We start from the raw sequence: 15,819 nt of genomic DNA, 5'->3' as shown, positions 1-15,819 counted from the left end.
GCATCGGCGGCTGGCCCGCTTTCATTCAGCGTCCCGCCGTCCAAAATCCACCCAGCCTTGATAGTCACGGTCCATCATGCAGTCGGAGTTCACCATCTCTGTGAACAGAGCATTCCGAAATGAACCACGTGAGGCACACATGTGGGAGCACCTGTTGGATAGCTGCCCTCGCCTCGACCCATTTTCTTCACACCCCAAACCCACAACATACCTGAGATTGCTTGCATGATTTGCTTGGCCATAATGACACGCTCATCCTCGGAAAGGTGTGCCCGTCTCACCGTGCGTGGCGGCAGAGGCTCCTGTCTGCCTGCAGCGCTTTTTGCTTCCTCCCTCCCAGCTTGGAACCGCTCAACTGTTTTGCTCCCAGTTGCAGCAGCAGCAGCAGTACATGCGAGCAAAACAAACACCAACGCAAACGCTACCATCCTGTTCCCTGACATGACCACCTAGCAAACGTCTACTAACAGCTCCCCTTTTTATAACACAGGTGAAGCATTTGAGCTGGAAAAATGACAAATATCAATAAGTGTCCATGACAGAGCTTTTGATTGATTAGGCCACAGGTACGCCAGAGATAACCCTGTGAGAAAGCTTTTTGTGCTGCAATAACTGTAAAACAAGTCAATTTATTTACACACGCAAGCCAATAGTTCCTAAGTGCATTCTAACCAAAAGACAGGGTGTGATTTAATTTCTGACAATAACTCATCTCTTATAAGCTTGACTACACGTGTAAACACTTTTTCCACCCCCTTCTTCAAATGTTTACGCATGTTTGATGCAATAGCAGCCTCGTAAATACGTTTGTGACTCATCTGCTTCATTTTGATCTAGCCTGGACTGCTCCAAATGAATATCTTTGTGGTATTCTAATTGGAAACAAGGTATTGTGTATGACATGATCAGTAATATCCATTTAATTGCAAGACTTTTGCAGCTTCTGGGAAAACAAATGCATTAAGCTAGATAATAACATTGTGTGCGCAATCAATGTACATTATGTAAAACAGCAGATGATAGAATGCTGGCGTATCAACAACTGAGATGATGAAGTAATTTGAGTTTGAGCCTGTGAAAGTGACATGTGAACTTAATCAAATTAAATAGTTACAAAAACACGTACACACCCATCAGTGAAATCTGATCAATGTGTCAACAAAAACGCTTGTTCCCTTCACCTGTCGCCCGGTTAGAATGCACAAGCACACATGTGCACACAATTTTTTTTTTTTTTTTTTAAACAATCATGAAATTCTACTTCTGTACTCATTTCTATATTAAGTTTAAAAATGTTATGTTATGCTCAAGTGCAATGATCTTTATAGTATGCAGCAACAACTTGTGCATGTTAAATTCCAATCTTTGTAAATGTCTGGGGGGAAAAATGTCTACGGTGCTTTTAACAGAGATTCACAGTTCTGTATTGTAGATGACATCTGCATCTGAGCATAGTGCACAACCATTTGTGGATTATTTAGGGCTCTAACAGAAAAGGAACATAATCACAAACTCATTCCAGGCATCTGAAAAGCGCATTTTGTTGTAATTTGGTGAAGTGGCCTGAATTGTATTCCAGGAGTTCAAAAGTACACCAAATACAAACGCTATAAATGTCATATACAAAAAAATAAATAAAAAAATACTGTACACCTCTATATTTAATTGTAATTTCTTCTTCAGGGCCCATGTTGTTTTTTCTAAGAAATATGTCTTTTAATAAACACAGGGGCGTTAACAAGAGATGCCGGTTCTGCAAAATGAGGTCATGCGGAATAAGTTGCAGGTACATTTTAAGATTTCTGTTGAAAGGTGTGACAAAACCACAGACATACCTTTCAAAATAAATGCCTCTTTGAAATGTGTTTAATCATCTCGTTTCCAGTGCAACAAGGTGTGACACCTTGTCACATTTAGTACTTGGAAAACAAACACCAACTGACTTTTCAGTCATTCCAAACAAAATCAATTAAGAGCCATTTGTGGCTGTTAAAATACCTCTCTGTAAAAAGTTATTGCTCTACTATCCATAATGTGGACATGCGGGGTAATTAGCGGTGCACAAAATTGATCGAACGCAGTTGAAGCTTCACTAGCTGAGGCAGTGAGTAAATGTCATGGGAGATAGGCAGTTAATGTGGCTTGGCAGCAATGAAGGGTGTGAGCTAAAGTGGAGTGTTCAAGATTACAATGATTTTCTGAGCAGAGAAGTCATTAATGCAGGAATACTATTCAGAAATGTGCATCATGAAACTGCAATTCAAATGGGCAGCTATGACAGTCGAGGACGTGCCCAATTAATGCCAAAAAGGCTTTTTAAGGTGCTTGCATCATTTTGGGGGGAGTACTACTTTTCCTACCAGTTTAAATCCTACCTCACTGGCAGAGAAGTTTATGTTATCAGGGATGAATGGTTGAGGTGTTCCCCAAGGTTTAATTTTAGGTCCAACACGTTTTTATTTATGATGATACTTAGGGGCTCATCAGGAGACATGGCAGAAGTTTGCACAGTTATGCTGATGGTCAATTCTCCGAATCACCATAGCCTGATGGATCTTTTTTTTTTCTTTTCTTTTATTAACTGTCTTCTAAATGAAGGTCTGAATGACTTTCTTCAACTCAACCTAGACAAAACTGTTCTATTAGTCAGAATCCCACAATTTCAAAATCACATAAGCCAAAGTAACTTTGGCTGTTATCGGATCTTATTTTCAATCCCACTTGTTAATACCATAGTCAAAACATTGCCAGAATCCAGCGTTTCTGAGAAAACAGATGTGCTAATGCATGCTTTTATCTCCAGTTGCATTGATTACCTTAAACCTCTCCTTTATGGTTTTCCTAGAACTTTTATTGATTTGCAGTTACTGCAGAATTTATTAGCCTCTCTGTTGATGAAGACCAGAACTGGTTTTAGAAGCCCTGTTTTGGCTCCGTGTGTGTCTCAGGATTGATCTTAAGGTTCTTTTATTCATTTATAAAACCATTTATGGCAGATCTAATTTTCTACCTCCCTTTTCGTAATACTAAAGTAATAGGCATTTCTCAGACCCACGGCAATACATTATCCCAAATCTATGGCTCTTATCAGTGGAATGACCTGCCTGCATCTAGATGTCGGAAGATACAAGTAGCCTGTGTTTCCACCTTTCACCATTGAAAAATACAGAATAATAGCTTTGTGTTCAACTAAACAAGCCCACACTGAGGAAGTGTGCAATAAGATGTAAAATCCATGCCTCTGGTCAAAAAAGAAAACTGGATACAAATCACAATGCAATTGCATGGAACTGGTTGAATCCTAAAAAAAAAAAAAAAAAAAGTGATTGTTTTTTTTCTTAAGTCATTAGTCGGTGTCCTGTCACCTATGTTCGTATAAAACAGCATCATATAAAGAACGTTTTAAAAGGGAATTATGTAAAGCTTAGTGATCAAATTGCTGTCCAACCAGTAAGACTCCATTTAAAACATTTACTCCTCTAAAGTGTTATTGACTCAGGTAATCAGAGGCAGACATTTAGCTGCTGAACTTGATTGTCAACCTGTCACCAGCAATTGTTCACACCTACCAAGGGCAAAAAACTATTATCAGAATGCCAAACATAGTTGTGGCATCTGCAGGCACTCTCTATAAAATGTGCACTTGGGCTATCCGAAGTCACTCCTCGTTGACGACAGCCTCCACCTGTATCTCTTGACCATGTCTCTCATCCTAGGCCGCTCAGGCACCAGCACCCGCAGCATCTCCTCCGCCAGCACCATGAGCATGAGCGGGGGCCGACTGCAGCGAGGCGGGGGAGCCCAGTCATCCATCTCCGGCGGTTTCTACCTGGGCCGCTCGCCCAGCGTTTATGGTGGCTCAGGGGGCTTTGACACCCGCATCTCCCAGGCCACCGTCAACCTCTCTTATGGCAACTCGCTCGGTGTTGATATCATGGGGGCTAGTGAGAAAAGCACCATGCAGAACCTCAACGACCGCCTGGCCACCTATCTGGATAAGGTAAGAGATCAGGAGGAACAAGGGCAGGATACAAATGTCTTTCTTCATCTTCTTCTTTGTTGTCTTTTTCTGTCAATAGGTAAATTAAAAAAATCAGGTCAAAGGTCAAAGGGGTCCATATGAAATTCCATTGAATTAATTTGAAAAGCATTTATTTTCTTAAAGTGATATACAGTTGAAAAAAAAAAATAGATCACCATTTTGTACATTTTAAATGCTTGGCACAACTATTTGTTTGGGCAAATCAAACATTGAAAATTAAAACAGCTAACAAGAGTTTTATTAAAGGTATGAAATGTTAATTACCAAAATCATTTAAGTTGTAACAGCAATATCTTTGCCACTGTACTTCCCAAATCACTGCTTTTAGGCATTTTGTATTTTAATAGGTCTGTTATTCACAGACATATTTAGTTGTACATGGTAATAAAATGAACAATTAAGACAGCAAGGTAATCTCAAAATATTTTTATTGACTGTATATTTCTCCATCGGTTTTTGCCTGTGTCAGACAGAACAATTAAATGTTTTTCTAAAAAAGAAAAAAAAAAATCTCAAACACTGTATTCACTTTTTCTGACATATCTATTTGGTGGTGTGCTGTTAGATTCAACATGTGTGCCTTGGTCGGATAGTAACAACACAAAAGATAACAATAAAACGTACATACATAAGGGCGGCTACTTATACTGAAATGTTCTCACAGAAATGATTACTACTTCAAGCAAAGACTTAATGACTTGTTGATTGTCTGAAATTGTTTTGTGTCTACAGGTACGCTCTCTGGAGTCTGCCAACAGGAAGTTGGATTTGCAAATCAGAGAGTTCAATGAGAAGAGGTGTTACATTGCCAGGGACTTCACCGCCTACTTTGTCACCATCAATGAACTGCGAGCTCAGGTAACTATTCCTGCAATGCAAAAAAAAAAGAAAAAAAAGAAAAGAAAACTAGGATCAAAGAGAAAGTCTAGACTCGTTATCCACCATTAGACTTAATGAGGAAGCGGGTGTGGCTGGGTGGAACATGTCACATAACAAGTTCACATTTTTAGATAACAGATAACCAGCAAATGCTTCACACAATCCATGCATGTCGGAAAGACACCCACTTCCAAAACAACGCTCAAAGGATTATCAGGCTAGGGATTTACATGTTTCTGAGGCAAACATGCTAACCACTAGTTGAGGTTCTGGAATCGAATCTCTGCTGTAGAGTTGGAATGTTCTTCCCATGCTTCTTTCTCCTGTTTCCTCCCATATCCCCTCAGAATGTCTTTTTCTCTTTTAGATTGCAAGGAGGTATGCAGAGAATCAGAGCATCATCCTGCAGATTGACAATGCTCAACTGGCGGCGGACGACTTCAAAATGAAGTAAGTTGAAGATGGATTTAAAAGTGCATGAATAGTAACTTGTCTTTTCTTTAAGATATGAGGTGGAGATGAACACGCGTGCACTGGTGGAGTCTGATTTGGGTCGTCTTCGATGGGTCCGTGACAGCATGGTTGTTGCAATTAGTGACCTGAAAATGCAGATACAGAATCTGCAGGACGAACTGGCACAACTCAAGCGAATCCACGAGGAGGTCAGCTCATTTCAACTCACGTGCTTCTAATCAAATGCTTCCCTCTGCTGGTTGTGTGTCATCCTCGCAGCAGTAGAACATGTGCATAACCAATATTTTTTTCCCATGATGCAGGAGATGAATGCAGCTAGGTCACAATACACTGGTAACATTAATATCGAAGTGGACAGCGCGTCGTCTGTGGACCTTTCCAAGATCCTTCAAGAAGTGAGGGAGCAGTATGAAGCTCTGGCACTGAAGAACAAACAGGAACTGGAAAGATGGTACCAAGCGAAGGTGAGATGCGATACACAAAATAATGACATGCTACAGCAGTGGTGAGCAAAGTGTGGCACGGGGGCCACATATGGATCAATTGTTCCTTAATCCAGCCCACTGAGCATTACTATTAATAGACTTCCTGGAATAATTGTTACATGAGTCAAGATGTATTTCCCTAAAATTGGTGAATCCAAATTAATAATTAAAAAAAAACCAATGAGGACACAAGCTGTAGAAAATGAACGGACGGAAAGCAGGCAAATGGTGAATGGAATGGTTTTATTTGTGTGTGTTCTAGATGGATTCCCTCCAGTCCGAAATCAAAAGTTACAGCACAGATGTAAAAACCTTTTCTTCCCAACTATCTGAGCTGAAGCGGACATACCAGAGTTTGGAGATCACATATCAGGGCATCCTTGCAGAGGTAAGCCAAATTCCTGTCCGCTGCATGTGCCCACACGTAGCCGATCCGCTCAGGCCTACCTCCTCCGCCGTGCAGATCGAATGCCTCCGTCAGAACCTCGCCGATACCAAGTCACGATACAGCAATCAGCTCAGCCAACTTCAGATTACCATCAACAGCCTGGAGGAAGAGCTGCAGCACCTCAAAGTGTCCATCGAGCAACAGAAGACCGAGTACCAACTGCTGCTGGACATCAAGATGAGGCTGGAGAGAGAGATCGCCGAGTACCGTCGTCTGCTGGATGGAGAATCATATGAGCAGAAAAAGTGAGAGCAAATTCATTCCCAATCCATGTATGAGATGGACGACCTTACTCATATCGCACTGTCATCTCTCTTTAAAGGCCTTTGGTCATCAGCAAGGTGGTGCAGGTGGAAGGTAAGCAAGCGAGTGTCACTCTTCCATCCATGAATTGACACCACGTGTTCTCTTGGATGTTCTCATGACCTCTTTTCCCTCCACCTCCGCAGAGCACAAGCCCCATATAGAGAGGAGAGTGAAGACCATTGTGGAACAAATCGTCGACGGAAAGGTGGTGTCCACCAGCGTGGACACTCAGAGAGAAGAATTGTAAATGGTTACGCATACTCCTAAATGAACCATTTACTTCTCTCCTTTTGAAAAACACAACATGAAAAAGAGCTGTGTTTACTTTCAGATTATCTCCTTTTCCGCATAAATACATTTATGCAGCAAATAAAAGAGAAATGAGCAGCAAGCAACTTGCTCAGTATTTGGACAAAGAAAGGAATATGGTAATAAAATAAAAAAAATAGTACATCATGCTTATCACAAGTTGTTGCCTTCGCTAAGTGTGCACAACATCCAGTGTTTTGGTTTTAAAAGTATTGTTTTGAATATAGTCTGCACAAATCAATAGCTTAATTTGTCTGATGGAAAAATTGTAATTTTGACATGAAAACACCACTGGTACAAAATAAAAGTGTCTTGCTGCAAGTTTATGGTGTGTGTCTTTCGTATAACTTCTGTGAACAGTCGCAATAACAGTATAAATATTTGTATACTGTGTAAAAAGCGAACAGACATATCTTTACAGGGTACATGTCTGGTTCCCTAATTATTCTCGAGTGTCGTTAAAAGGTGAGTTGATGGAACACAGATTTGTTTTAAAGATGCTAGACATAAAAATAAATTAAAATTAAATTAAAGCCATTGCAGACATTAATTTACAAATTGTTTTGTTCTGTTTTTGCGCAACATTCCAACTTCATTCGTATAGGTATGAGCTGTCAATTATTGTCTGTGAATTTGGTAAATATGTGCCCTCCTGTGGCGCAAACTGTGGCAGGACGCATAATTAACTGGCATGACAGCGGCACTCTGAGTAATGTGCATTCCAGTTCATTTAAGTGAACTGAATCTTTGGAATCACGTCACTAAAAAGATTCGTTCAAACGAATCGTTCAACGAATCGCCCCCCCACACACTGATCGTTTTTTTTTTTTTTTTTTTTTTTTTTTTAACTTCAACAACACACACAACTAAGCAGTACACCAGACAAAAATCAATCAAGTAAACACTCGGTAATGTCGACAACGGCAACGCACACATTTTTCTCTATATTACTACATCCCGTGGGAACAACATATACATCAAACAATAAAACTACCCCCCCATTTTAATTTTTTTTATTATATATAATGATAATAATAATTGGCTCGGGTAATTCACACATTTCTTTCTATAATACAACACCTACATGCTGATCCGTTGGCAACAGTCTCTCACCCGGTCGTGAACGGGAAGTTGCGTCACTGACTCGTATATATATATATATATATATATATATATATATATATATATATCAAAGTCAAAGTCAAAGTCAAAGTCAGCTTTATTGTCAATTTCTCCACATGCCAAAGACACACAAAGAAACCGAAATTTCGTTACCCCCTATCCCACGGTGACAAGACATGGCTCACAACAGACAAACAAGTAAACAAGTATAACAAAAGTGTGCTGAATAAATAATGAATAAATAACACAACAATAAATAAATAAATAAGAGGAGCAGAAAAAAAAAGGAGCAAGTGCGCGTACAGCAGACATTCCCGAAAATAGCGCCACAGTGCCGCACGCTACGCAGAAGGGGGTAGCGAGTTCAGGGCCCTAACAGCCTGGAGAAAGAAGCTGTTGGCGAGTCTGGTGGTGCGGGAGCGCAGGCTCCTGTACCTCTTCCCAGAGGGCAGAAGGTCAAACAAAGAGTGAGCCGGGTGACTCACATCTCTGGCAATCGAGGTTGCCTTGCGGGTGAGATGGGAGGTGTAAATGTCTTTCAGGGAGGGGAGCGAAGCACCAATAATCTTACCAGCCGTATTCACTATGCGCTGCAGGGCCTTCAAGTTCTGTTCAGTGCAGTTACCACCCCACACAGCGATGCAACTGGTGAGGACGCTCTCAATGGTCCCACGGTAGACTGCCTGAGGAGCACATGCACGCCTGAGCTTCCGCAGGAAGTACAGGCGGCGCTGAGCTTTCTTTGCCAGTGACGAGGTGTTTGCGGACCAAGAGAGGTCCTCACTGATGTGCACCCCCAGGAATATATATATATATATATATATATATATATATATATATATATATATATATATATATAGTCATATAAAGCAGTTAATCAAATGTCTGATTTTTATGTTTTGATTGGCGAATATAAATACAAGGGTTAGGGTTAGTGAACGAATCACTTCCTAAAGTGATTCGTTCTTTTTTCAGTTGATATGACTTCAACCAGTAGGTGCCGGTAATGGGCATTGAAGCTGGTGCCACCACGCCGTAAATCAAAACGAAGAAGAAAATGACGTAACTTCCCGTTCACGAACGAGTCGTGAATTGCTTTTCTCGTTCACCAACTGAATAGAACTCTGAGTTAACGAGTCAGTGAGTGAGTGATTTGCATTTCCAGTTCATCGCGTGAACGGATGAGTGAGGGAACGAATCCTGACTTTCCCGTTCGCGAACGAGTTAATGGGTGAACTGCCTTCTCGTGCATCAACGGATCAGTGAATGTGTTGCGTCTCCTGGCGTAAACTATGTAAGCCAGAATGTCGATTTGCCAACGAAAGAAAGAACCACTGACTGAAACACCACTTCTTTTATGCACGTTTTCTCCAAGCTAACGGCTAACTTTATTGCATGAAGGGATGCGCCGTTATGCAACAACGGGGAAATTATGCTTCTCTTTGGGTAATCTTGATTTTATAACACTTGTAGTAGTTTTTAAATAACGTGTATGCATATATACGCCTAAATATTGTTATCCAATATATCTACTGCAATTTCACATTAGATTGCTGGTTTGAAATTTACTTTTAATATTATTATTATTTTCAAATAAATATTTATGTTAAAACTTGTCTGGTGTTTTATTCCTTGTTCTTTTATTCGCCAATTAAAACTTAAAAATCAGACATTTGGTTAACTGCTTAATATGACATTCAATAGGTACATTACACGAGGTAAAAAAAACAAAAAAACAAGAATAAATAAATAAAGGTTAATTGCACAATAAAAGCACATGTGCATACATTCTCACACCTGAGATCGAACCAGATTCATAACACGCAAGAGCCCACACCATTATCCAGTAGGCTATTTCAACCTGGAAGACTGTGGTCGTCTGCACTGTTTTGTACTAGTGATCTGCATTCCAGTTGTGAACTGGATCTTTACAATCGGTTCACTCGAAATATTTGTTTAAAAGAATCGTTCACTGAATTGTTCACTACACTTTCTTATTTATTTATTTATTTATTTATTTATTTATTTATTTATTTATTTATTTATTTATTACCTCGTGTAGTGTCCATGAGGTGTACCTAATCACAGGCCACTTCAATAGGGAAAAAGCTTAAGTGAAAGTGAAAAGTGCCACACCCGCCCTCACCCCCACCTCCTGATTGGCTGTTTGATCTGTGACGTCACTTGGACACTCCTTTAGGTGTACCTAATAACAGGCGACTTCATTAGGGAAATATCATGGTCAAAGGTCACAGGTGTCAAGCTCTAGTCCTCGGGGCCGCATTCCAACATGTTTTCCAAGATTCCCTCGTTAAGTGCACCTGCCTGAAAAGTTTTTGGTCATTTTCACGTTCTGCAGAGCTAAAACTTTTCACGCAGGTGCACTTAACGAGGGAATCACACGGACACTCCATTAGGTACATCGCCATTTTCAAGTGTACATAATAACAGGCCACTTTATTAGGGAAATATCATGGTCAAAGGTCACAGGTGTCAAGCTTTAGTCCTCAGGGCCGCATTCCAATATGTTTTCCAAGAGTCCCTCGTTAAGTGCACCTGCGTGAAAAGTTTTTGGTCATTTTCACGTTCTACAGGAGCTAAAACTTTTCACGCAGGTGCACTTAACGAGGGAATCACACGGACACTCCATTAGGTACACCGCCATTTTCAAGTGTACCTAATAACAGGCCACTTTATTAGGGAAATATCATGGTCAAAGGTCACAGGTGTCAAGCTCTAGTCCTCAGGACCGCATTCCAACATGTTTTCCAATATATATATGGTTTTATGGAGCAGCTCACAACCAAATAGTTAAAATGGTTATATAGGGTAGCACACAAGCAACTGTGTTGCAATTTTTTTTATGATAAAACGTTTCACGTCTCACTGGGATTTGAACCCAAATCACCGGGGTGAAAGTCCAGAGCACTAACCACTACACTATGGAACACTCACTCACATTGCATGGCATATGTATGATTTGATGGAGCAGCTCACAAGCAAATAGTGGTAATGTTTACACTGGGGAGCACATGAGCAACTGTGTTGCAAATTTTTCAATGATAAAATGTTTTAGGTCTCACTGGGATTTGAACCCAAGTCACTGGGGGTGAAAGGCCAGAGCACTAACCACTACACTAAGGAACCCTCGCTCGCATTGCATGGAATATATATGGTTTTATGGAGCAGCTCACAAGCAAATAGTTATAATGGTTACACTGGGCAGCACACGAGCAACTGTGTTGCAAATTTTTCAATGATAAAATGTTGCAGGTGTTACTGGGATTTGAACCCAGGTCGCTGGGGTAAAAGCCCCACGTACTAACCACAACTCTATTTTTATATTATGCGTTTCATGTGCTCTCTCTGCATCCATTGCAGCCTAGTGATCCTGACAGGACGTATCACCTTTTCTCATTTTGTGTCCCCAAAGACATTGTCAGGTGTGTTCAAATGAGATTTAAGATGATGATGAGCATAAAATGGCACTTCAGAAGTAATTAATGGGATTGCCTTGAGGTTTTTCTTTGGCGCTGGTCTTTGCAGCTGTGACCTTAAAGTTGAAACGCCTCCTCGTGTCATAAATTACAGATGTCAAAGTTCTCCTTACAGAATTCTGTCGAGAAATGCAATTCACGACTCGTGAACGGAGAGTTATGTCATTTTCTTCTTCGTTTTGTTTTATGGTGAGGTGGCACCAGCTTCAATGCGCATTACCGACACCTACTGGTTGAAGTCATATGAACGGAAAAAAGAACGAATCACTTTAGGAAGTGATTCGTTCACTCTCGTTCACAAAAAAGAAATTCGTTCTTTTGAACAAATCGTTCACTCACGAGCCAACACTACCCTGGGACCGCGTTGGGACGTCTCTGCTCTAAATTATCCAAAGATGTGGATGTGCATACGGACTGTCTGGATGGATAATTCACAGGAATTCAACAACCGTTGAATGTAATAATAATAATCAGAAATATTAAAATTGTGTACACTAATATGGGTAGTAAATATGTTACTTGGTAGTACTGTGCAGTACCATTGGCCTCTTGGCCACCAGGTGGCATTTTTGTCTTTCCAAGGGTAACCCTACCTACTTTGCCTCTTGACGTTCAGTTGCGAATAAGGCTAAGTGTAAGAAGTGATTTTCTTTAAAAGTGTTATATTACTATATATATATATATATATATATATATATATATATATATATATATATATATATATATATATATATATATATATATATATGCTATTTCATAACTGATTTAACTAATTTATGCAATTAATGTACTGGAAAAATTCTAAGGCTGATATTTTCTGGGACACCATAAATGAAAAATTTAAATAGCATGTTTGTAGGTGGTGAAGAAATGCATGAGCAACAAAACGTTTCACCAATGAAGTGGGCATGCCAGCCATCACGTTCACATTAATATGGAAAATTGTTTGAACATTTATTCAATAAATCAAGAACACTTTGTCCTCACCAGTAAGACAATTTAGCACCATCAAGCAGAATAAATATCTTACAACATGTGCAGGGGAGGGGGTTGATTTCTATTTTGCTAAGGTTGAGGACAACTTTGGAATATATATCACAAAAGGTGCACTCACATAATTTTGCACTTGTATAATGACTTCTATTCTCCCGCCCACCTCCTCCCAGCACACCAATAACTCTTGCCTTCCATTACATTTTTGCACACTGGAGCACCTTTGGCAAACTTCTGGGAAACTTTGTTGCAAGGAAGGCCAAACTGCGCACAACTTGACAACTGCATGCAACTAATGAGATTAGAACATAGCGCTTCACTACTGGTACTCATAAAGAACAGTTGTTAATTAGTACAGTTTTTTTCCCTCTATATATCCGTTAGAAAGGCAAAGTTGTCATTGTCATTCTGTTTGTGTATTGAATAATGTTACTACTAGTGAGCACAAAGTGCACACAATTACGTGGTGGACCTTCAGACGGATATACAGAAACATACTGGTCAAACGTCTTTCCATACATTTACTGAACCTGCCTCGACAAGACCAGGCTGTTCTCAACCAGAACACCCGCGAGCACTCCGTGCAAAAAATGCACGTCACCTTCAGGAGTGCACCTGGCAACTCCCTTGTCTTCTGCACAAGAAACAACATGTGCCATGAAAGCTTAAGTAGTAACACAAACATTCACACGTACTGTACTTATAACTGTGTGCAAGAAATGCAAAGTTTATTTTATAAAAAAAATTCCAACGACAGACCAACAGTGAGATTGAGAAGAATGAACAGTGGCACTGTTTGTGGCATCTGTGCAGACTGATAAATATGGAGACAGTATGACAAAAAAAATGCAAACTTGAATGTGGACTGGAGCAAGAATAGTCAGAAGCATTGCGTGCAGTAAAAAAAGTACACACAATAGTGCATCTGTCATTGAATAGCAGCTGCAATAAACACCAGCAATATTATTCAAAATGTGGCAGCTTCCCAAATACAATATTTTCATTCTGTAAGTCACTCCTTTGTTTTTATTCATATAAATGTTGCAAGTGAGTGGACAATAGCTCTGTTCATTTCTTTTGCAATCTCTGTTGGAAATTTCCAGATCTGCGTGAGCATGTAAAGAGTGCTGCGCAAAGCATTGAGGGGAGTTAAAGGGTGGGGCCAACACCCGCAGGCTGTCACCTGACCACACAAACCTGTCTGAACCTGAATTCAAGCATAGTATTTAAAAGTTCACAAAGAAAGCAGCTCCTGTTGCCGCGTTCCCTCAGTGCCGGCCAAAAATGCTTATTTCACCGAAAACAGACAGAAGATAAAATATTGTTTCCTTGCTCTTTGTATGTCTGTCAAGTGAAGGATTAAATAAATGTTAGTGTTCATAAAACCTGTTGCATTTGAGCGAGTGGATAAATTCCCATGGAGATTAGGAGCAAATGGCCTGTTTTACGGGGTGGACTGTGCACTTTTATGTCTTATGTTCCATTTTTTTCTTCCACTTGATAGTTCCACACCCAACTAAAAGCACCTCGGGCTCTTTCTGACTTGCAGGTCAGGGCACAAAGCACATTTCTGACATGTTCTAACTTCTTTCCCCTAAAGCTGCAATCTTGTTTTTTTGAATTTGAATGCATTTTTTTTTCATAATGAATGTTTATGCAGCTCTTTTTAGATACGAAATAAAAAGTATGATGACCTGGGTAAAAAAAAAAAAGTATAGACCCCATAAAGTGTTTCCAAATACATGAACTTGTTTGAAGATAATTGCTGGAATTATTGAAAGACTGAGAACAATGAAGTAGTCAATTGTGGAGATATAGCATGCATTTCAATGCGCTTCACTATTTCAGTCCTACTGATTTTTTTCATAAGAAAGATGCTAAATTAAGTTGCCTTCATCTTAGTAGGTTGCAGTTGAGCTGGGCGTGGTGTCAGCCAGCGCTTTTAATGAATGTGTCTGAGAGCGGAGACAATGGCTTGATTTTTCATGAAACTCATTTTATATACTTGGCAAGTTCTTAAATCATTCAGGTTGAACTCCTGGAAACAATTCCAAATGTTAAGTTGCTGCAAGTTGATTTCAACCTAATTATAATAATGCGAACAAAGAAAATCTTTCAAATGGAGGCACATTAAAGTTTTGCAATGATCCAGTTGGAGCACAGATCTAGATCCTGTTAAGAATACATACCAATATCATGTCATACAACCTCAATCAATTTGAGATGTTCGCGATGAATCAGAAAACGTTTTGAAGGAAATGTTAAAAACCTCAAATCAAATTGCTAAATCCCTTTCACGCCTTGCGCTAATGCCTCACATACCAATGTCGCTATTCACTTTGGCGTGACCCCGATGCAGTCAAGTAGGAGCATGTGAAAATGGCTGCTTGACACTGAAGTGTCTCCATTTGCTCAATAGAGCTTGCCAAGAGAGCTAATCTAAGATTCAAGACTTCAGATCTGTTTCTCCGTTTTCCTCCATCACATCCATGTTTTCTCTGATAGTCGTAGAGCAGGGGTGTCAAACTCATTTGATAACTAGTTTTGAAATCAGAGACTAGTAAAAACTGTTCAAATATTTAAAAAAAACAAATGGTAATAAAAATTGTAAGCAACGACTCTGTTGTGTTAAAAGTGAAGACAATTTGTAATTTTACTAGTGACACAAAGTCCATGCAAAATTTGTCTTTGCAGACCACATAAAATGATGTGACGGGACAGATCTGGCCCGCGGGCCTTGAGTTTGACATCGATGCCAGAGCGCCTGATTTTATGTGACATCAACTTGCAAAATGTTTGCTAAACAAAGGTTTGTGAAACGAATGGTTGGATTTGGAGAAGATTGCTCAAGAGTACATTTTAATTACAATGTACAACGAGCTTGATTTGATTTCACAATCAAGGAATTCTTGTAATTCTTGAGCTTGCAAATACTCAGGTTATTTAATTATCCTTCCATCTATTTATGCTATCTACGTTGTCTGTACTTCTTTGCAAAATGATATAGTTGCAATTTGAGCAGTGCGTGCTATTGCGTTTTGCATATGCACAACAAATTCAAACAATGATAAAACCAGCTACTATACTTGCGGGATTTATGATTGATAATCAAAACCACAATGCATTGTTAAGTAACCTTGAAAGAGCCACAGTTGTTTGCCGAAAGTTCTGCAACTTTTCATGCAAAATTCTACTTCATTCTCATGAGAACAGGCTACACAGCTTTACAAATTGTGAAATCCTCAGGTACCAACTTGCCATGTT

The 15,819-nt window shown here is 39.7% G+C and overlaps 2 protein-coding genes across 2 annotated transcripts; one reads left to right on the top strand and one right to left on the bottom strand.

Annotated features, from left to right (window-relative positions):
• Positions 1-21: 21 nt before the first annotated feature.
• LOC125968643 (gastrin/cholecystokinin-like peptide) lies at positions 22-428 on the bottom strand. Its single transcript, XM_049719923.2, has 2 exons — positions 212-428; positions 22-98 (listed from the first exon to the last, which is right to left on the bottom strand). Exons 1-2 carry the CDS (start codon positions 426-428, stop codon positions 22-24), a joined length of 294 nt encoding a protein of 97 aa, XP_049575880.2.
• A 3,218-nt stretch (positions 429-3,646) lies between these two features.
• LOC125968642 (keratin, type I cytoskeletal 17) lies at positions 3,647-7,264 on the top strand. The gene is made up of 9 exons (XM_049719922.2): positions 3,647-4,000; positions 4,775-4,900; positions 5,289-5,371; positions 5,427-5,583; positions 5,698-5,859; positions 6,143-6,268; positions 6,344-6,573; positions 6,651-6,685; positions 6,778-7,264. The coding sequence occupies exons 1-9, from the start codon at positions 3,701-3,703 to the stop codon at positions 6,879-6,881; spliced, it is 1,323 nt and encodes a 440-aa protein (XP_049575879.1). The 5' UTR covers positions 3,647-3,700; the 3' UTR covers positions 6,882-7,264.
• The last annotated feature ends 8,555 nt before the right edge of the window (positions 7,265-15,819 follow it).

This window comes from Syngnathus scovelli, chromosome 5 (assembly GCF_024217435.2).
Source record: "Syngnathus scovelli strain Florida chromosome 5, RoL_Ssco_1.2, whole genome shotgun sequence".
In the NCBI taxonomy this organism is placed as follows: Eukaryota; Metazoa; Chordata; class Actinopteri; order Syngnathiformes; family Syngnathidae; genus Syngnathus; species Syngnathus scovelli.
This window is presented reverse-complemented; position numbering and strand designations above follow the sequence as displayed.

Bases quoted from the DNA above. Each gene is read 5' to 3' on its own strand.
- LOC125968643 (XM_049719923.2), bottom strand. From the start codon at position 428: ATGGTAGCGTTTGCGTTGGTGTTTGTTTTGCTCGCATGTACTGCTGCT. The intron at 99-211 runs GTATGTTGTGGG...CTCTGTTCACAG, and splicing joins AATCATGCAAGCAATCTCAG to AGATGGTGAACTCCGACTGC.
- LOC125968642 (XM_049719922.2), top strand. From the start codon at position 3,701: ATGTCTCTCATCCTAGGCCGCTCAGGCACCAGCACCCGCAGCATCTCC. The intron at 4,001-4,774 runs GTAAGAGATCAG...TTGTGTCTACAG, and splicing joins TGGCCACCTATCTGGATAAG to GTACGCTCTCTGGAGTCTGC. The intron at 6,269-6,343 runs GTAAGCCAAATT...TCCGCCGTGCAG, and splicing joins ATCAGGGCATCCTTGCAGAG to ATCGAATGCCTCCGTCAGAA.